The 22,072-nt window shown below is 40.1% G+C and overlaps 2 protein-coding genes across 3 annotated transcripts in view; one reads left to right on the top strand and one right to left on the bottom strand.

Moving 5' to 3' along the window:
* Positions 1–1,708: 1,708 nt before the first annotated feature.
* Positions 1,709–17,965, bottom strand: bmal1a (basic helix-loop-helix ARNT like 1a). 2 transcript variants are annotated; one of them, XM_028407829.1, is made up of 20 exons: positions 17,832–17,965; positions 12,755–12,936; positions 11,529–11,592; positions 11,183–11,330; positions 10,749–10,769; positions 10,506–10,538; positions 9,629–9,658; positions 8,856–9,013; positions 8,560–8,639; positions 8,277–8,369; positions 7,739–7,856; positions 7,367–7,516; positions 5,488–5,734; positions 5,150–5,256; positions 4,892–5,042; positions 4,723–4,802; positions 4,465–4,573; positions 4,001–4,094; positions 3,753–3,846; positions 1,709–3,665 (listed from the first exon to the last, which is right to left on the bottom strand). In XM_028407829.1, the coding sequence occupies exons 3-20, from the start codon at positions 11,572–11,574 to the stop codon at positions 3,508–3,510; spliced, it is 1,917 nt and encodes a 638-aa protein (XP_028263630.1). In that variant the 5' UTR covers positions 11,575–11,592; positions 12,755–12,936; positions 17,832–17,965; the 3' UTR covers positions 1,709–3,507. The 2 variants fall into 2 exon arrangements, with proteins under 2 accessions (XP_028263630.1, XP_028263631.1); XM_028407830.1 differs by lacking the exon at positions 17,832–17,965 and adding an exon at positions 14,248–14,266.
* Positions 17,966–20,022: 2,057 nt separating this feature from the next.
* ppfibp2b (PPFIA binding protein 2b) overlaps positions 20,023–22,072 on the top strand; it is a 58,726-nt gene continuing 56,676 nt past the window's right edge. Inside the window, exon 1 of the mRNA XM_028407389.1 lies at positions 20,023–20,251. The gene's annotated coding sequence lies outside the window, so the exon portion shown is untranslated. The remainder of the gene's footprint in view (positions 20,252–22,072) is intronic.

The following is a 22,072-nucleotide window of genomic DNA, read 5'->3' as shown; positions in this document are numbered from 1 at the left end:
TCATCAATCCTGCTGAATGATCAACACATTTCTCTTAGCCAAAGCTAGCTTAGCATATTATCCTAGGAGCTAAACCACTGTTACATCACATTCTGTGCCAATCAGAGATCTCTTAACCTTTAGTTTGTGTTGGTGTAATTACTGTTCACTGCCAGAAGAGGGAGACAAACACATTCCTCACTGTAGCCCAGTAAGTTAAGGTCACATTAGATAAGCAAGACTCATCAAAGTAAATAAGGCTGCATGCTTTAATGGTACTGTACTGTGTAGTTATTTATGTTGAATCTATATGATGTACAGAGAACAGTCTGATCATCATATTAAGTCAGATTTTTGTAGATCAAATGACATTTTAATAAGTAATGTAAACACAGGTATTTAACAAATCTAAAGTGTGCACGAATCAGCAGGTCTACTACTCACAAATTTACATCTTCCAGCAGCTTCGCCCTCTTTCTGGAGTGTTACATGAACACATGTTGTATTAAAGTGTGTGCATTGTCCACTGACCTCCATTCAGCTGCCAGGCAATAGAAACGCCTGCGTACGTGCAGCCGCTCGTCTTCCTGCAGCTGGGATGGCAACATCATGTAAAAATACCACAGGGCTGAGCTGATTGGCTGAGACAACAGATCAGAGTTATGAATGAACAAAAGACTCTGTGAAAGATTAAACATGGCTGAACCCACAGTGACAGAAACAAATTTTATTTTAAAAATATTTCACTGCTGATACATACAATACACTCATCATACTCATATATATTTGCATAAAGTATACTCTTAACATGATAATATTTAAAGATTTGATACATTATTGTCAGGTGGGGAGGGGAATATCAACAAGGGGAACACCTTATTGTAGTGTGAAGAGTAAAAACATTGAAACAGAAAAACCACTAGAACAGATACAGAGGCGACCTCACCAGCTGCTGCCTGATTGGAGGAGGATGAGGGAGGGGGGCGGAGCCACGCAATTTGTTTTAAAGGGGCGGCTGAAGTTTTTAGCCACAACAGGTTGATCAGTCTAAGCATACAAACATTCTGCCCATGTGGAAAAAAACATGTCTGACACTGTTGTATTAACAGTGAAGTCTATGGGAACGGCCAGAATCACACTTTAAAGATGAAAACGTTTCTTTGCTTAATGTTTAAAACACAAATTAAAATTCGGTGTTATAATTAAAAACTCTTAGAAAAGCATTGGAAATGTACGTTTAGGCACCTAGAAATGTGAATAAATTGAATTTTTTCATATATTTTTTTAATGTTTGAGACAAAAATCTGTTAATTTCTTCATAATAAATATTTAGTATAGTTTTTTTTAAATTTAAAATTGTGTATGTGCCTAAAATCCCATTTTTGTTTCCACAGAGGCAGGGGCAGGCTCCTCCTGACAACGTCCACTTCCAATCAAACACAACATAAAGGCCTGTGACTGTGTACAGCAGGGAGCTGGTGAGGTAAAGAGGTTGTGTTGAGGATATTCATCATGATGGAGGAAAAACAGACACTGAAATGAAAAATTCCATTTAAAGGCTCCTGGCCGGCCTGGTCTTTCCTGACCCTGTTAACTGTCACTGATTAGAGAATGTTGTTTAGCTCCGTCCCTGTTACAACTCCTCCATTGTCATTGTTCATCTGTTTCTATACTCGCTCCCCATCTATGTTATAGCCCTCTGTGCTAACAGTGTAGTTTGCATTGACAGTTAGCCACAGTATATCTGCGCATTAAGTGCTAAATGAACCAGATTCATAAGTAACTGCAGTTGTTTTTTTTTTTTAAACCCACTTACTATAAATCTGACATTTCTGCAGCAAGATTCAACTTCGAGGTATTTTTAGCTTCTCTCAGTCAGTCAGAAGGGAACTGTTCCTATACTGGGGGCTAAAGTTAAGCCCAGATGTGGACACAAAGGCAAAGAAATACTTCCTACATCCCGTCTTTCTTGTTATAAATAAGAGCTTAGTGAAGTGCTTCACACTGGTATCAGAGTGGAAGGAAGATGAGCAGGTGGACACCCTGTGACCCAGAAGTTTCTACGTTAGCCAGCTGATGCTAAGTGTCCTTCCAGAATGTGTCGCAGTCCCCAGTAAAATGGCAGTGAAGAACGCTTCCTCATAGAGGAGCACTGAATATTCTTGGTTTGGAGTCGTGAAAACACACCCGCGCACTGAGCTGCTGCTCCTAACAGATTCCAATAAGCTCCTTTTCTCTGTTAAAAAAAAAAAAGTCTGATTCCTTCTGGTAACAGATGTCAGAGCAGAGCATCACTCCCGCTGAGTGCTTCACACTCTAAACACTACCAGTTAAAACGTGCATCAGAATATGTTCATATTTTTTTTTTCGCCCATTAGTATCGAAGGAGAATAATCTTTTACATGTATACACTTAAAGCTTGCTTACAGTCACAGCCCAGCTTTTTAACAAGAGAGGTGAATCTCATACTGTAGATATAAATGATGTCTGCAGGCCTGATCAAATATATAGCAAAGAAATTTGTCTTTGCATCATTGAAATTTGGTCCAATATGAACTGAAACATCTACAAGAGCCAAATTATTTTTGAAACCTGCATCATTTTCTGATGTGTGAAGACCTCTGAGCATCAGCTGTCATCAGTACTTTTAGAACGCTTGGCTGGGAAAGTATAGAACCAGCTGTGCTCTGCTGAGAGAACATAATTCCACAAGGAGAAAAAGATGCCAACGTTCATGTTAGTCGAGGAAACAGCAGCTAAGTGGCTCTCTCTAAAAAAAAAAAAAATCTGTCATTTAATATTAAGTGAAATACACCTGCCTGTGGAATTCTGGGAATAAAGGTCCTTTAAGAATCCTCCAATAAACAGTCCGGAGAATAAACCGCCGTGTGTTCACTTCTCTTATCTGTTTGTACAGTATCCTGCAGGGGGACATGTTAAGATGGGCTGCAGCAGGATGTAGAAATCAAACGCTCCTCACCCCAAAAACCACTCATGAAACGTCAACCACCATCTGTGAATGTCTCAGGAGTCTTTTGTGTTGGTTTGGCTGTAGACCGGACGATGACGGCGGCGCTTCAGAGCCGCTGCTAAAGCAGAGCGCAGCCAGTGTAGGAGTGTCCACACTTTTAGCACCGCAATTCTGTAACTCGTGTTTCCATTCCGTGGACAGTTGTTAGAGAAATGAACTCTCACCGTGGCAATGTTAGGGAACCGCCTGGTCTGCAGGCAACTGACACTGTAAAAATGATCACCTGGCATAGGATCTATATGAAAAGCCACCTGTCTGCCTCCTCCTACAGGGAATGATGAATCAAAAAGCAGGACTGAAATCATAACACAACATCTAAGAGAAATGCTCTCTTCTCCTCTGTGAGTAAAAATCTTTAGTATCTACAGACTCTTCACTTGTTGGTTACGATGAACATTTTTGCAGTGTAGTTGGGTACAGAGAAAACATGGCAGGCCAGAACTGAACCTGACTGATCTCTCTCCACAAGTGGCTCTGGCTTTCCTTTCCCTACTCCCTCACAAAGGCCAGGGCAGGTCGCTGAAGTCGACGGGGCCGCCTAGGCCGGCATCTGCTTCCAGGAGGGACATGATGACCGCCATGGCCGCTTCGTCGTTGCTGGGGCTGCTGGAGCCAGGCTCATCCATGATGTCTATGCTCAGGTGGGAGTTGTCACCTAGATGGAGGACAACATGTTGAAAAATGTTAGAAAGGAGAGCACAGCCATGGAAAAAACGTGTGGGTTTGTGTTTATCTGACTTACTCATGATGGACTGGTTGGAGTAGGGGTAGCCCACAGAATCAGGTCCAGGAATAATCCCCGTGCTCGGCAGCTCAGGTGTTCCTCCATTCTGAATCTATAGGGGTGACACACATACACACACATATCAGTTTACTGTGAGAACAGATCCGTTTCAAATAGCTTTGTTTGCAGAGGCTCATGGGAAACACACATCAACACTACATGTGTATGGAAACTATCTTTATTTTGTGTGTGTGTGTGTGTGTTACCTTCTTGCCCCCTGGGGAGCAGGTGTCAGGTGGAGGGGTGCTGGTAATATTCAGAGGGCTCGAGCCACAGCTGGAGGGGGAGGAGCCTCGAATCCTGATGGAGGAAAACAGATGGCTGCAGGGCTTGTATTTTACAGATGTGATCCTAACTAACTGCAAAAACCTTCACAAGGCACAGTCATCATCTCGCTTCGGATGCATCCAGATATACAGTAGACATGTATGTAGACATGAGGCCTGCATTACATTTATTTCTCCACTTCTTAGTTTCATCCAGCACTGCAATAAAGCATTGTATATTGCATTGTGATATTTTTTGATATATTTTCGAGTGGAGGGGGGAATATTTTAGCGTTGCCATGGCAGTATGTATTCTGATAAATAATGTGTTCACCTCTGTCATTATGATCTACATGAAAACCAGGCCACAGTTCCTACACCTTAGGACTATCATCTGCTCTTACCTCTGTATCTCCATCACTTCCTCTGCAATCATACGCCCAATCTTTCCGGCCCCTGCTCTTGTGCCACCAGGGATGCCAGGTACCGTCTGCAGCGCTCGCCTCCCACCACCTACCAATCAATAGCAATCAGGAAACAAGGTATTTATTCACTGGCTTACAGCGGGGCAACATAGGGCTACAGCTGAATGTTTGTTTGTTCTTGTAATAAATGAGTCAGGTGTAAACAAGCATAAACAAGTGGAAGAGGTTTTTTTTTACCCTCTGAGGTTAGAACACTGTCCATACTCTGTGGAGAGGCAGCCGACTGAGGGTAATCTGATCCTTCCATCATAGGACACCTGAAGAAAAAAAAACACACCTACGTGGAACCTCTGTATAACCTTTGTAACATTTTTTTTTTGCATCACCAAGCATGGTGGACACCTACGACACAACGGTGTTGGTGGAGACGATGTACTCCACCTCCTTGGTCCAGGGGTTCATAAAGCTGAACCATCGGCTCCTCAACGTGATGAAGGAGCCGTCTTTGATCTTGAATTTGTAACAGTTGGTGTTAATTTTCTCTCTCATCTGCAGCACTGTGGACACAGGAAACACATCATTTGTACAACACAAGCAGGAAACATCATTGTCATATTTTGATTATTTTTTTTTAGTTTGGTGGTCACATTCTGCCAGATTTTACCTTGTCTGTGACACTCTGCCAAATGGCCGATGTCATCCTGGTGAAAATACTCGTAGAAGGAAGTTCCCAGCAGTTCTTGGGGCAGGTAGCCTAAGATAGCGGTGGCTCTGGAGAAGGAAAGAGGATGTGATTACCTTCACTGAGAGACTTGCAACTTGGATGACAAACATACAGTTAACTCTGCTCAGCTGGGCCAACATCTTCTTTCTGTCCATTGCTTTTATTTCAGTAATTTTTATTTATTTTTATTTCATGGCCTTAAAATCTGCCAGTTGACCCTCACTGTCATATTAAATCAATCAAACTCAAGTACCCCAGGTAACCTCTCCGTGTCTCACCTCTGGTCAACGAAGACAAACTTGCCGTCGATGGCGTGTCGAGAGACGTACTCTGTGGGCTTCACCCTGATGTCTGCCAGGCTGGGCTGTGGGACGATGTGGGGGTGCAGCCGGCCAATGGCTACCAGGCAGCTCAGGTTGCAACCCTCGTTGTCTGGCTCGTTGTCCTCGTCCAGACCCATCTTGGTGGGAGGCCAGCTCTTTAGGTAGCCTGTGCTGTGGATGGTGCAGAAGCTCTTACGGTCCGCTTTAATAACAGAGAGAGAGAGAGAGAGAGAGAGAAGGAAAGGGGGGGTGGGTTACAATTGGAAATCAACAGGGTACATCTTAGTGGGATGCTGTCCCCATGCTGTGTGGGAGAATGGAAGATTTATTTTTTTTTCCAAATCACTGAACTGTGTGAAGCAGTAAAAGATTTATGATTATAACCCAGATCTGTTACAAAACAGGATTCACGTAAGCAGAGAAAAAAAAACTACTGATTTCAAACACAAAAAAACGTATTTGCGTGTGAGTGTTTACACTGCAAAACAGATGTTTATCTTTTAGCAACAACTACAGAAAAGACTTTTTCTACATCTACACAGGAAGTGTGCAGCTGCAACACACTTAATCTGTTTTCTGTGCATAATTAGGGATAATTAGGTTCTCACTGATCTACACGGTGTCACCAAAAATCCATCAAGGGGCCGAGGACTGACGCTCTTGCTGAACTCACAGGTACAAAGATGCATATTAAGTGATATTAATTTAATCTTTTTCCTAATGATAATTATTGTATCACCATGTTCCTCTGAGGGATTCAGTAAGCTTACAACACATCTTCTATTCTTAGCCAGCATAACACTGAATAATACCAACAATGTCAGTAAGAGAGACTTTTTTGTCTCCATGAAATATTCAGCTACACACTAAAAAATTCCACACTCCCCCCCATCAGCCATAAAGCAGCCTGCCATGTGTTTCATGTGCTCTCCAGAATGAGGGAAAAGGGTGGATAAATCACACCTCAGATCCAAAGAGTCAGATAACACAATACTCAAAATGTTGTACTGCTCTTATTCCATATACCACGTATGTCACAATTTACCAGGAGGGAAAAAGGGAAAGTGACGAAACTCCACCTATGCTACCATTCGGAAGTTTAATTTTTAAATCTTCCTACACTGTGCCCCATCCCAGTAAGTATTTCTAGTGTATTCATCACAGCTGAAATCATCATGTAAAGTGTATGACTACACCTCTTGAAGAGCTGAATGCCCTGTCCACTTCCAAGGTTTTTCCCTCTGCTGGGTTCATGGTGAAAAAAAGTACAGACGATCCACAAGATTTATGATGAATTAATTAACGGAGAAAATGACTTTATATTTCATGTCTAATACCTTATGGGATTATTACATATACATTCATATACAAAAAAAACCCAACATACACATAAGGTTCTATGAAGACACCCTATTTTTGGGCTGAGGGGTACACAAAATAAACACATTTCTTGACCGATTTTAATGCATTTCATTTCTATTGGTATAAGATGAACAAATCTGTTTCAGTGTTGAAACGACTTCCCTGACTCAGCAGTATGATCTAGTAATGGTCAAGTTAAACATAAATGTACTTAAAGGGGCCAACTTCCTTGGTTGTGTAATGGTGATGCTCTCGTGCTAAGTGAGCTGTGATTCCTTGTTCTAATAGGGATGCGACTCTAAAAATAGAAGAAGAGGAATCAGGAAATTGGGGCTTTTAGTTTCATAAGGAGGTCACTGAAATACTGAGAAAGCTGTCTCTTATGTACGTGAGGAAAAAGATAAGACCTTTCAAGATGACATGAGCAGTTTTTTTTTAAATGCGTGTTAAAAAAAAAAAAAGAGCAAGGTACCTTTTTTCTTGGAGCAGGTGGAGGGAAAATCTTTATCTTCTACTTTGACAGAGGGTCTGTTACACTTCATCCTGCAGAAAAAAGACCGCCTGGCTCCAGAACAGAGTCTAGATGGACCTGGGGTGATGTCTGTCTTCACTGGAAGACCAGCTGCAAACATAATAAACAACGAATGTAACAGCAGCTTATCAAAGATGTCAAGCTTTCAGTTATAAAACAAATAATAAATAATACCCTATAGAGAAAATATGTATCTTTAGAAGGTGAAGTTAAAATTGCTGAGCACCACAGTTTTGCTAAACTCGCTCAGAGTAAGACGTAAATTCAAGGAGGGAAAATTTACAATGTAGATATGAGTGTGTCCTTGCTTACTTTTGGCGTCAATGAGCCTTTCTCGTGGGGCCGTATCAGAAGAGGACAGTTGCTCTTTCACCTTGGCGATGTCCTTGGGGTGAAGATAATCGAACAGGCTTTGACCTATCAGGTCATTCTTGAGACACATTAGAGAGAGAACAGCAAAGAGTGAGCTATAAACAAAATACTGGCAACATTTTAAGGTGCAGATCAGAGAAAGTTAAACTGGGAAGCTGCTAAACTGCTGAGACGGGCAGAATTAACTAAAAGTCATGAAGCTGTGAGGACTTGCTGCTGGAATTCAGATTATTCATGGCGATGAAATCTTGCTCATTTGATCTTTTTAAGAAATATTAAGTCAGCACTAAAATTCTGTAGATGTTTTATAGTAACTTCACTTATTTATAGCATTATAAGTGGCTTTTTTTCTGTGATGAGAACTCCCTGTTCATTCTCCTACAAAATACAAACTGATTCAACTTTTGGTTCTTTTCTTTGACCATCAGTGATAATACCAGCCATTAATGGGGTTAAAATGGGTTATCTCGTTTCATACCTGGCTATAGTTGAGAATCTTGTACACTGATTCAGAAACAAAGAGGATCTTGCCACGATCACATCCAACCACAAACAGGAAGCCATCAGCAGCCTGTATCATGATATACAGAAAACACCAGAATGAGCTTATTCAGAATATTATGGGTAACATTACAGCAAACACAGTACTAGATAGATGCTAGTAGATATGTAATAAATAGCAGAACACAACAGCAACCGGACATTTAAAGTAACAATAAGAGTGTGTATAATAAATACTACGTTTCTAACTGATCACTCACCCTTAGTATCAAATGCTTCAGTTCATCATCTGAGAGGAAAGACGGCTTGTAGTTGGCCTCCGTGTATGGGTTGGCTGCACCTGAACAGCAAACACACAGCTCACACCTGTGGGCAGCTGATACTCTCTAACAAAGCCTTTACTTCCAATATAAGTTTAATAAGCTATAAACCTGCTTTACAACATTTCAGCCCTACATACGGTCTGCATTCTACAGCACTAACCATGTACGCTGACACCTGGATGCACTGAAATATGTCTTTTTGTATTCAACATTTCTTTGGAGTTAGTTCTAACCTCTGAGTGTCTTCATATGCTGGACAGCCATGCGCAGGACTGTCAGCTTGTCTAGCTTGCGGGACATGGCGTTGCAGGTGGGCACCAGTGATGCCAGCTCATCGATGAAGCTGTTCATCTTGTCCCTGCGACGCTTCTCAATCTGGCTGTGCGCCTCTCTGTGAAAGCGGAAGAATTAGGAATTACACACGATCATCTTCCCTGTATTTTTTCTCCTGTAACACAAACGATTCAATGGCACAAATACTAACAAGAACACTCAGTTTGGCTGCACTTTACCGTCTATAAATATCCTAAAATTGCAAGTAGCAGAAAGGAAACATCATACAGGCGATCCAAAGTGCGTATTATCCATCGCCCCATAGTCCTATCTACCATGCTATAAATCCTGAATAGACATCATTTGCTATGGATGAAAGATAAAATGCCATTTTAGGTCTATCCTTCAGGACTGTGAAAACCCCTCTGATGGTCTAGCCAACCTGCCTACCCTGCCTTCACACTAAGTTGGCAACACAAGTAGCTACAAAAGGGAAGTTCTTTCCATGCAAGAGAAAGAGAGCTTGGCATGAGCCATTAGGTATGTGCTTACAGTCCCTTAGTCCCACATAATGCTGCGATCTATACACTTCAATGTATAAAGTTTCTTATTATCAACATACACAAAGATCTCTCTGTGCCCAATCAGACAGAGTGACATTTAGTTCATGTAAGAGAGATTAGAAGGTAAGAGGGAGGGAGGGAGAGAGAGAGAAAAGTAAGGAGTTTTATACCTGGCATTCTTAATCCTGCCCTGTTGGTCACTGGAAAGACAAAAAAAACACATATTAAAGAGAGTAAACAGGAAAATAAACATTTATGAGGCAGCATGGATTTTTACAGGGTGAGGAAAGAAAAAGTGAGAAGGCAGGGAATGGGGCCATAGCGGCTAAACTCACAGGTTCCGTAACCAACCTCATTTACAGCATCAGAGCTTATGCAACTTAGGTTACGCAGAGTCAGCTCTGACTGCACAATCTGACTGTTGTCGAGCAAATATGACGTGGTTTTGATTAAACCTCCTCACCTGCAGAGTTACATAAAGAACTAACAATAGGGAGAATTCCTGACTCCACCTACTGGTACTACATCCAAAAACTGCTTCCCTTCACCCAGAGATGTATCGATTCTCCTGATCTGAACGGGATGACTGAATGTTAAAGAGCAATGCTTCCCTGTCAATTCTAGTTTCCAAACCTTTCCAGGAACACTGACTCCTTAAATTGCATGTGGTCCTAGTCATTAGTATGAATATCATGTTTGTAAGTTCAAATCAACTTTTTCTTCTTTTACAGAGTACAGGTTTATATTCATGTTATACTACACAAAGCTCTCTGTACTTCTACCCATGACTGTTTCCATAGCACTGTAGGACTTCACTTTACAGTGACAATAAGTCCAGCCTAAAAACTGCAAGCTAATATGCATAAATCCTAAATAAATAAAACAAACTAAAATTTTGTTCTTTTCTACAGACCAGCTAGAGTAAAATGAGAAAGTAGAATGACTCCCTTCTTGTTGAAACCAGTGGATTTAAAAAGAGACAGCATCAGCAGCAATAAATAAAAATATACGGCTCTAGCTTTATCGGCATAGCAATGATGATCTTACCTTCCCAGTTTATCTTTATCCGGGTCCATGTCACTAAGGAGAAAAACAGGAGAGATATTAGTATGAACCAGGACTTCAGAACACAAAAAAACCACAGTGCTGCAGAGTTCACTGGGTTGAGAAGGTTTGCCATTAGGGCTATTCAATATTTCATGGTGCAAAATTAAGAGTGGCTCATTGCCATTTGGGGTTGATAAATTAAACTCACTACATCTATTAACATTGTGTCATGTTTGAACTTACTCAAATGAGAAGCCATCGATTCTGCAAAAAAAAAAAAAAAAACACACTTTTATTAATCAATTTCTGTCATCGACGGGTTTGGCAAAATGTTTTTATTTACAATGTGTGAGAAGTAAAGCAACACTGACTGATAGTGTTTCATAAGGTACAGACCCTGCACAGTCAAGATGATTAGAGACACAATTATTAAAAGAGACTGGGTGTAAATATTTAGTTATTGAATCAGAAAGGCCAGATGAGTTGCTGGGTTTCTTTTAATAGTCTGTCAAACATTTGTTGTTTTCTCCTCTTGTTCTTCCTCTTCAGTTTTTGGTATGAATTCGGTGTATGCATGAAACTGATGTGACACAAAACCAGGTATGATGAGCACTCCATCATGGGGGTTAATGCATGTGTGTGTGTATCAACACTATCCTCCTCCATTGTCTCCTTACTGGTAGTCAGTGGTGCTGCCCTTCCTCTTGCGGTTGTAGTCCATGCCAGGCGTGCTGATGGAGCTGGAGATGAGGTCAGTGGAGCCTGGAGACATGAAGTCAGTCATTGTAGACGAGATGTCCATCCTTTGGTCTGCCATCAGGTCATCTGCACAGCAAAGACAGGCAGCTTTGTTGTTAAGTACAATTGAAGTGAAGTGTATTTGATTTGCTTCACAGTATGTAAATAAACTGCCGACTATTAACCACAGCATTTGCAGGATTGGTCACGTTATCTGTACTGACTGCATCACTTGGTGAGCAGAAATTCAGGTAAAAGATTTGACGTTTCACGTGTCACACTCACCACAGATGTTCATCACAGCCTCTGTATTAAAATCATCTCCTTCCATCCACTCGTGAGCCCTCAACTGTGAACACACAATAGCATAATTTTTAAAGTGATCACGCTGCCTGAAAATACAAAAAAACATTGACATACACACACACAGTTACAGTTGCCTGGACACATTCAGATAATATAATAAATCTAGGTCAAATGTGGAGGCAGATAAACAGGAAGCCGCCGTTGTCTCTGTAACTATATGTATGTAAAAACTGTATGCTATAGTTATTATTTCACAAGCAAATTTAGGTCAAACCATATCAGTTACATGACACACATAAGTGTGCATTTCAATTAGTATTGAAATAATTTTGTAGTTCTCAGCTAAACAGTTTTTTGCAGACAGATAACTGTTGATGGAGTAGTAGCTTGGTGAAAGTAGCTAACAGTTATTCCTTTAAAAAGGTTCCTTGTTGCACACTGGTCTTAACCTATCATGGATCAACAGGTATATTACTACACTACAGTAATACTGCAGAAGAAGACTATAAATAATAATTCAAAAAAATAAAATAACTTATCCAGCTTGTTTGTCTTTTTCAACACAACTGTGAGTTTCATTATCCATTCATTTGGCAATACCTGCAACAACTTTTCCATGAGTTGCCTCTGGTATGACTGTATTTGACTTGTAGTTTTCCCATAGAAACGAGCTGTCCAAGTATATTTTGAGACCTGTCTTAGCCCTCACCGTCTCTGTGGGGCGTGCACACACAAACAGCTGCTAATTAACACTGGATGCATGTATGAGTGGTTAACTTTCCTGTTAATTCTTAAAAATCACTGAAAAAAGTCATCAAGATGATGATGTATAAATATTCTTCAGTGTGCTAATGAAGCAGCTGGTGAAGTTTAGGACAAGAGAACTGAAGTTGATGAAGAAGGAAAAAGAGAGAGGACACATAACCCCACATTGTGTTGCCCTTTGTCTCTTTTCTTATATACTCTCTTACTCAGATGCTTTTTTTTCCTGAAATTTGGCACAGTTTCATTTAATATGCCAACATAATTCAGCTGTTATCATTAAAAACACTGAGTTCAGTATCCAACCCTAGTATTCCAGCTGTTCATATCAGCTACAGCGCAGTGGTCGGAGGACCAGAGGACATCTACTGGTTTCTAGAAAAAGGTCGGAACAAAGGTTCCTTGGTTCAAATTTACCCCCTATTAATGGCTTCTTTAGTTACCTGAATAGGAAACTGGAACAGGCCTCCTGGATGGGCCTGGTATCGTCACAATCAGTCTGGTCTGCTCCGTTCTGATCTGGTCTCAGTCTGGTTTGATTCAACCTGACCTAGTTTCATCCGGTTTGATGTGGTCTGCCCCGATATGATCTGATCCTTAAGCAGTTGGCTCAACTCGTCTACCTCTGCGGAAAAGTGAGAAGATAGACCTTTCAGCCACATCCAAACCTTATCTATCGCAAAACACAAAACAAAATTAAACAAATTGGAAAATATAAACAGGACTCCACACATAATGCAACACGCAACAGGCTCTGACAGGGCAGGTAACAAACTGCACAGCACAGCTGATTCTGTGAGCAGTGATGGCATAACAGAGGTCTGCAGTTACTTAACTTCCCTTCCTCTGACACAGCAAGTATAATATATTCTAAATTCCTAACGCTGAACTTTAATTTTCTTATGCTAGAACTTGAATCAGAAAAGTCTCCAGTACTACCTAAAATGCTGTAAAGACAATAAGCGAGTGGACTAGTCTTTGACAAACTGTGACTCCATATACTGCCAGGTAATATGTTCAGACATCATAATTATTAACAAAGAGAAAAACAAATTATGCTAATGACTAGCAACTTTAGCTAAGATAATGCCTGTTCTCCACTTACAAGCACCAAGAAGGCCATTAGCATTGTCATGTTGCATGATGAGCCATGCAGACAAGGAGGAAGAGGATTTTTTTTCTGTGAGTGGAGCTAGTTAGCTTTTGTATTAAAAATACCAAAATGGAAAAAAATGTAAGCTCTGGAAGTCAAAATATTGTAATTAACAGAGGATTGCATTGAATAAACAATCTTCCTTAATATAAAATGAATCCACACAAAATAATGTAGTTGCTAATGCATTGCTACATTAAGGTGCTAACTGTTTGCAACATGTGAAAAGGAGTCAGCTGATTTCAGACGTGTTGTCTGCCTGCAGTCATGGGGAAAGATATCTTTAAATGCAGGGCTAGTAGTAGTAGTAATGCATGCATTAGTTGATAAAAAAAATAGTACCAGCAGATAAGATTGTAAGATTTATCAGCCCTAATAAAAGACATGACAAAGTGTTTTTAGGTCAGTATTTAATGCGCAGTGACAGCTAAATATGAAGCTCAAGAAGCACCATAAGAAGCAAGCAGCATAGTACTGGATCAGGATAAGTTTGGTGAGCTCTTTTACTGGGACAAAGCTTCGGGGTAGAAGGGGAAAACCACTATGTCATGATTGAACGCTGAAAAGAACTGGCGCTGGAGTGGAAACTGGGTCAGCCAGTCTCTATGGTCTCAAACCAGCCAGCCTCAATTTCCATCCACCACCTACTTGTACTTCATCAGTGAGTCAGCAAGCCATTCAAGCTTCCTTTCCCTGTTCTACTCTTGCTACACCCACTCAGTCAGGAAGCAGCCAGCAAGTGTTCATGAACCAAGGAAGTATCCAGGTAGCAAGTAAGCTCACCTGCCAAATCTCCCTTAGGCTTCCTTCTTCCACACTTCTGGAAAGTGTGAAAATAATTGTGTATAATTCATACCAACAAACAAACTAGGTACATTTAAAAGAAAAAAAAATAATGTGCATTCAAAATATTTTATCAATTCAGTGATTCTCATCCTGATCAGCACCTCTCCGCATATCAAACATGTGACGTGACAACATTTGAGAATGTGGTTCAAAGGCAAAAAACACAGTTCGAACTGCAGTTGGATCATCCATCCCCACTGTGATCTATATGCTGATATGTAAAGTTCATATTTAAATAGCCGGCTGGCCCACGGCCACCTGGAAAGCAACTTGCAGCAACAAGTGGGTCCACTGTATAAACCTGCATGAGCAATAGACATTGTAATAATATATACTCATATGGTGAATTTTTAGCCTTTTAATTTCTATTCAAGGTGAGCTGGTAACAATAAAAACAGCCAGGCATAAACAAGGTTTTGAGGTGACAGCAGGTGAGTCTTCATTCAGCTCATGTCCTCAAATCAGGGTCAAAAACTAAAAACGTTTTTTTGAGGACGGTGACAGTCAGTTTACAGCCAAGATCTTGCATGAGTTTTGCTTTTTTTAATCAGCCATCTGTCAGCATCTATATAAATAATTGGAAATACACTGTATTTCCCCTGTGGCCTGCAGTACTTTTTTAATCTGTTTGTGTGATTTTAAAGTGTATCACTGACACACCAGTTAAATGGCTTTCCGTGCCCTGAAATATAGATGCGACTTATGACTGAGGGGAGACTCATTATGACTGATTACGCCACATATCCGATGGCTGTGTCTAAGAGGTCCTTTAATTAGTTTTAGTCCTAAAAGTCTAAAAAATGTCAAACATCTAAATGGGTACTTCTAATAGAAGCTGTCACTGTCAGATGCAGGGTCGGGAATCACAGGGTATCTCATGGTACATTAAAATCAGCATATTTTGCCCAGAGCTGCAGAATAACAGTACAAACAGTGTTCAATTAAATAAAACACGAGAGCCACCTTTGAAGGAGCCTGTTAGACAAGCCCCAGCTCACTCACACAGGTGTTATTCCTTAATTCTTATGATAAAGCCTCTGCTTAGGTTAAACTTGGAGCTATGCAGGGATACACGAGGTCACCAAAGTCCATGTACAAGGAATTAAGCTCCAGGTGGAGAGGACGTAAAAAACCTGTTGGCATGTGCCATGGACAAGGGTTTCAAAAGGAAAAATGCATACCATGTTTAAAAAGCAATTAGTAATAGTATCTACTAAGTGTACAGACCCGAAAACACAAGGTTATGACTCAATATGATCACCTGCCACACTGCCACCATACACACTGCCTTTTAAAGATTGTAATTTCTATGCTCAAACCTGGAATTTAACACTTTCTTTCACATACAAGACTGATTGACCAGAACAACTGTACATCAAATAACTGTGGCTCTTGTCTGGTATTGGAAATTAAGCCAATAACCTGCCTTATTTAACTTGGTTTGCTGGATAAGCTTGTGGATATGTACATTGTTTTAATGTTTAAATTAAAATACGAACACATTGTGGCCTCCAGAGAAGCGCAAAGGAAATTAACAGAGTTGTAAAACTGCTTAAAATAGTTCATGTTAGTTTCCTTCAAGTTGAACCAGCAGGAAGCGGTAATGCCTTCAAGCCCTGCCAGACAGCTTACATGGCCATTCACAGCAAAGCCTGTATTTTACTATACAATGACACATACCATTCAGGCTGGCATGGGGGGAAAAAAAGAGTCCGAGTCTATAATGTGGCCGTTTTATGCAGCCGCATCCTCCGTTTCAAGAGATTTACAAATGTTTTTTTACGGACTGTCAATTTTCAATTTTACCACATAGTGCAGTTCAAATTTTACTTTGTAGTTAGGTCACATAAATTCAAGAACAGCTTTGTCTTATGTCCTGAGGCTAATCAGCCACAAAACACCTGTGTGGGCGAGCAGGAGCATACACTTGTCTTTACAGAAATTTATGACTTAAGTATAACAGTCAAAGCATGCTCATTTATAGTTGTGTGGCCACACCTGGGTGAGTGAAACAGACAACAATGATCAAATTATTTGATGAAATGAATGAAAACTTTGAGACAAAACAATCAGTAGTAAAAGAGGCAGATAAGCATGATCAGACCAACATTAAAATCTAGCTGGATTTTTATCTTCACCATAACTGTAGCCACCTACTGCTCCTGACAAAGACATGTGTTCCACTGGGCGATCTGTGTGACTCACTGTTTCCAAACTGAGAAAAATCATGTCATTATACCTAATAAGTCATGGTGTGGCAGACAGGCTGACCACCATTTTACACACCCCAGGTATTAACATATACACATTTTTCATTATGCATGTATAACTAAATAGTTTGTCTTTTCTTTATGACCAACCGGATCACTGCTGGACTGAATCATCATAACAATTGTCTGTTATCAAAATACCTCTGTGGCAGCATATCAATACTGATTAGGATTAATGTAGGTTAGTGCTAGTCCAGGAACAAAAACAACAGCAGTCTAAGTCTGAAGTTCATAGCAGCTGCATTTCCTGTCATTAAAAGGGAAATGTATAAACTACAAGCTGTATGATAGTTAAGACAGAAATGAGAAAATTCAAGATGCACATTTAACAATCCAACCAATATAAAATGCAACAAAAAGCCTTTCGAAACAAACATCAAAACTCAGTCATTCAAATCAGGAATACACAAATAAAGTGCTCTTTTATTGTGGGGACTGTCCTACAAAAAAATCTGAGAGTATGACTCACTAGATTAAATAACACTGAAGAGCAACTATTGCTCATCTCGTTTGAGATCACTGGGGATCCTCCCCATATTAATATTTGGGATCTCCTCCTCTAAGAATTTACACGAAGCACTCATTGTTCCTGTTGCACACAGTAACAGTAAAGTCTAGTATCATGCTCATCTTTTGGCAACCCCTGCGGAGACTGCAGAAACCGAGCGGTCGCCACATTTCCACAGCCAATGCCAACAGTGTGTCACGATATTTCATAACCACACATGAGTACCGTGTTTTAAAAAGCGTGAGCTGCAACCAAACTGTACAGCTTAATTTAAAGAGACGCCCGTCGATGATGAGAGCCATCAAGTTATCGTAGCAGGATGCTGTCGAAGAAACCGTGTGCCAGATACCCAGCAAGGCCTGTTTACATAGCTAGCGTGCTAGCACTGGAGCATTGTTCGGACTTGGGTCATGTTTAGTTAAAATATAGCAAGCATAACGGCAGACGCTTACCGGTGTCCGAGCTCCATTTGGTGGCAACGTAAAACCAGCCAGGCACACTAAAGGCGTTTTCACTTCATTTTATCACTCTGGCTAATATTAGCATACAGTTGCTAGCTACGGAACGCTAACTGTCAAGACTTGGCCAGCGAGCTAACGTCCCTCCTCCTGCTCGAGAAAACCACACTGACATGACCACAGTGCTGGGAAAACATCGACGATATCCACCGTGGATTAAACCACAGCCGAGTCACCGAGATGCAATATCGATAAACCACAGGGTTGATTTCGTGTTATACTTACAATGGGTCCAGTGGGATTAGTCTATCCATTGAAAGACGCCGGTAATATGTAATAGCAACACACAGAACTGTGACATAAACGATTTTCAATCGGTGACCCAGTTTCTCTTCACCGTCATGCCTGTCGGACCACTAACCTAGTTTTTCAACCAATGGCGTTTGTGTTACCGTCGTAGGTGTCCCTCCAGCCAATCAGAATCAGGTTTAGGCTGGGAAAATATGACGGACGTGCATATTGACCAATGACAGCGACAGTAGAACGGAATGCAGAGGCCAGTTGTGTGTAAGCGTGTGTGTGTGTTTGTGGAGCACCCTGCAATCCAGTCGTTTAGTAGGTAGACTTACAACACCAGCTGGCCCCGGGCCTAATTGCCCGTAACACTGTATTCTCGTACTGTAAATAGATTTATGTTAACCCGGCGGACATTACAGAGACAGACAATGTTTGCCACTCCATTATCCTTGATCTTTCTTTGTCACCTTCAAACCTGATTTACCATGTTACTCCTTTATTAGAGGAAGACCTTTTTTGGACATCCAGTGATTAAAGGAACTCCTACATTGTTTCGATGATGTATTAAAATAGCTGTTTTTTCTTTTTTACCACGCACACTGACTCCCCCTGCTGGTTATATTTTGTCAATACAAATCACAACAACCTACTAAAAATATCAACACTGTTAAATCAGATTTTATTTACTGTCAGCTAGGATTTTGGCAAACTTACTGCAGAAACATATAAGATACTGTATTTTGCACTGGTGGTATTGCAGAGATACTATAATTATATCAACCTTTTTTGTAGTGAGTTCAACCAGACAATAGGTGTCGTCCCTTCAGTTTTTTTAATCTTAATAGGCTTTCAAATTTAAACAGTTTTGGCTCCACGTAATGTACATTACAAAATTGAAGAAACAAGAAAACACACTAGCTCTCCATCATATTAAGCTATAATCTGTCATTAATTTGCTGTCAGTATAATGATAAATGAAGGAATTTGTTCCATTGTCTTTATCTTTTTATTGCACTGTGGGGTTCCAGATAATGAACCACTGTAGAAGAAGTTACTGTTGTGAAATCATTGTGTGCTAATGTGAAAAATGACAACTTAGAGATCATTATCTAACCGAGGAACAGTTTGACAAACGTCCTCCTCCTCCTCCTCCTTTTTTTTGCAGTGAATCACAATTAGCAGGCTTCATTTACATAAAATGTTGCACCATATGTCGTCTACCTCTTCTTTCTGCTTTTAAACTACTATTTTTATTTTTAAGTATTTCCACAAGTAAATTTTGATTACTTTAATGAGTGGTAAAAACAAAACAAACAAAACGCTATTGTCTTATTTTTTAAGGAGATTTGTTTTGGCAAAATAAAAATATATTTTATTTTTATCTCTTACTATTGTCCTCAAAACACATTGTAAATACAGCGAGGAAGAAATAGTATTGTACAAAAATAAATGATTCCGTAGACTGCACACAGATGGGCACTATTCCAATGCCAATCAATTCAGTCACTAGATGGCAGTGTCGAGTCACATTACAATAGCAGGAGCCTACAAAGGTCTATTTGTACAAACTTAGAAAGTACAATGTATTTTTATTCCCATATTGTTATCCTTTACGTTAATATACATATTGACAGATTTTTTTTTAAATAACTAGGCTATAAATAATAAGCAGCATTCTTTTTCTCAACGGGTCCCTTCGCCCCTTTTTTCTAATGGAGATTTGTGATGTTTAAAACAGATTAACTTTTCATTTTTATTTAAATAGGAGGGCTAATTATTCAGACTGCCTCCTATTCCTAAATATTGCTGCTTTCAGGGACTGTCGGATAAATGACTACAAAGACTTCGGAATATCACATCGCAAATGAGGCGTGTCTGCGTTATAAATTGTGGTGATTAAAACTTTAGAATGTCGTCACAGGTATTGAAAAGTAACGATAGCGTAAACTGTCAAGTTAAATGTTATTTTTGTAGGCTAAATGATCACTGTTGTTTGTTGCAGTATATTACTGTTTTTTTTAATAACAAAAAGAGTGGACGTTAAACATTTTGTTTCTTGTCTTATTCACATATAAGCGTTAATTGTTTATTGATCATGTGCGATGTCATCATTTACTAAAACTTCGGTTTCAGGCAGCGACACATGAGCGCACGAGATACGAGGAGCTCGTGAAGGCGTCACATGGCAGGTGATATAGTTGAGGGAGCCAGCGCTACAGTAGAGCGCGGAGAGCGCGGACAGAAGAGGGGCAATAACTGCACAGGTGTGAGTGTTACATATATGTGTGTGTGTGTGTCTGTGTGTATGAGTGTGAGGACCATGTGTGTGCGGACTTTACCTGCAAGGGTCTCCCATAAACACAACTGAAGGATTTGTTTCGCTAAGGACTGCGGAGGAGACGCACATTGTAAGTAATATGACTGCTGGGAAATAATTGCTGGAGTAGTTTCTCTCTTGTGTAAACCGACTTCCGTTGAAAAGTGTACAAATATGTGTAAATCCAAAATCACTTTCGAAAATAGTTGTGATAAAAACAAAAGTTTTAGCCCATTTTAAGTCTTTTTTAATGACGTAAAGACAACATTGGACCTGATGTGTGTTGGACCAGCAGTGTCCAACACACAGTCCAACACTAGAACACACACACATAATATTATTGCCATTGTAATCCTACAAGGACTCAGCTGTGGGTTTATCAGATCTGTCACCCTCGTGTGTTAAAGTGGTTGATCTGTGTTGTGGAATATAAATGCATTGTATTTCTTTCCTGACACTTATATAAAGGTAAAAATAATCTTATTTTTATTAACTAATGCTTTATTAATGCATGATTCATAATAATGTTATGCATGGACTAATGCAGGATCTATGATGAATTTCTCTTGCTCACCATTAACAATAATACTGTTGGACTTTTTGATATGCTCTTCAATGTAGCTAATTTGTAACATATTTCTTTACATTGCTTGGCCTAACATGAGTGTGACGTTCCTTTAATAGTGGATTGAACCCAGCACTTTAATTAGACCAAAGATGTAAGCATGAACTATTATAGCATTATATTTTTGATAAATGATAAACAACAGCTATTTATAACACATCCTGCCTTGATTTTTGTGGAGTTATGCATTAGTCAAAGCAATATGTATATAAATTGTAGTACCAGTCTCTATAACATGATTACTGTAGTTACTTTTAAATAGCCAAGTTACTTAATCTAATTCATTCATTGTGTGCTTGGCTGTAATACAGTACACTACTGTACATTTATTTATGGTTTACTAGCTCAAATCAGTCATCAACCAGTGATAAGAAGTAACTAGAAACTAGCCACGGGTTGATAAACACGCCAGCAACCAGTGCGAGCCTTCTGCTGTGACACATAAAAAGGAAATGAAGAGCAAATGAAAGAAAAAAACTGGGAATTTGTTGCTGAGTGATGTCTTTGGAAAAGCAAAGATGAAGCTCTAAACTTCCACCGTAGAAGTCCAGAAGTCCCTTTTATCAGTGCGCTGAGGTTTCGTTTTATTCAAGCATAGATCACCATTCTTTTGCTGGGTTTCTTCTTCCTCACCCCTTCCCCCCTTCTCCTGCTACCTCCCAACATTATGCTGCAAAGGGATAGAACCCTGCTAACTGCATCAACCAGAGATAGCTCATCCACCACACACACTGGTTGTTGGGTGATTACTATAATACACACAAACAATGCTAATTTGAATAGTACTTCTTCCCTTTTTTTTGCCTGAACAGACTAGCTGCTACATTGGCTCAGTAGCCCATCTAGTGGTTGAAAGTGGTATTACGTGGGTCTACAGTGTAGCCTTATTTGTACCCTTAAATATCACAAATATTCATAACAACAAATCTAGCCTGTGTACAAGTGTCCACGCTCCAGGAGAGAAAAAAATGATTTTGTTGTGACACTGGTATCTCTCCATGTGCTCAGTCATATACTGTCAGCTTGCAGCTATTAAATGATGTTTAGTTGCACTGACACATGCTGTGTAATTGCAGATCATCAATTTCTGACAGCGCGGGTAAAGCAGAGAGAGGGGGGTGGGTGGGGGGGGGGGGGGTGGCAAGAGAGGACGCTGATATGCTAATAGCAGAATATCAAGGCTGATGTGTGGCTCCCCTCTGCTAAAGCATCTGCTGCATCTAAATGCTGGGATATAGTACACAACACACAGGCAGGGGCGCGCACGTGCACAGACATCACAGACTT

The sequence above is a fragment of the Parambassis ranga genome, chromosome 6 (assembly GCF_900634625.1).
Source record: "Parambassis ranga chromosome 6, fParRan2.1, whole genome shotgun sequence".
Lineage (NCBI taxonomy): Eukaryota > Metazoa > Chordata > Actinopteri > Ambassidae > Parambassis > Parambassis ranga.
The sequence above is the reverse complement of the archived record's forward strand: the minus strand, read 5'-3'. Positions and strand labels throughout refer to the sequence as shown.

Coding starts and splice junctions, on each gene's coding strand:
- bmal1a (XM_028407829.1), bottom strand. CDS start 11,574: ATGGAAGGAGATGATTTTAATACAGAGGCTGTGATGAACATCTGTG. Junction 10,770..11,182: donor GGCAGCACCACTGACTACCA/GTAAGGAGACAA, acceptor TTTTTTTTGCAG/AATCGATGGCTTCTCATTTG. Junction 4,803..4,891: donor TCCACCAACACCGTTGTGTC/GTAGGTGTCCAC, acceptor TTTTTTCTTCAG/GTGTCCTATGATGGAAGGAT.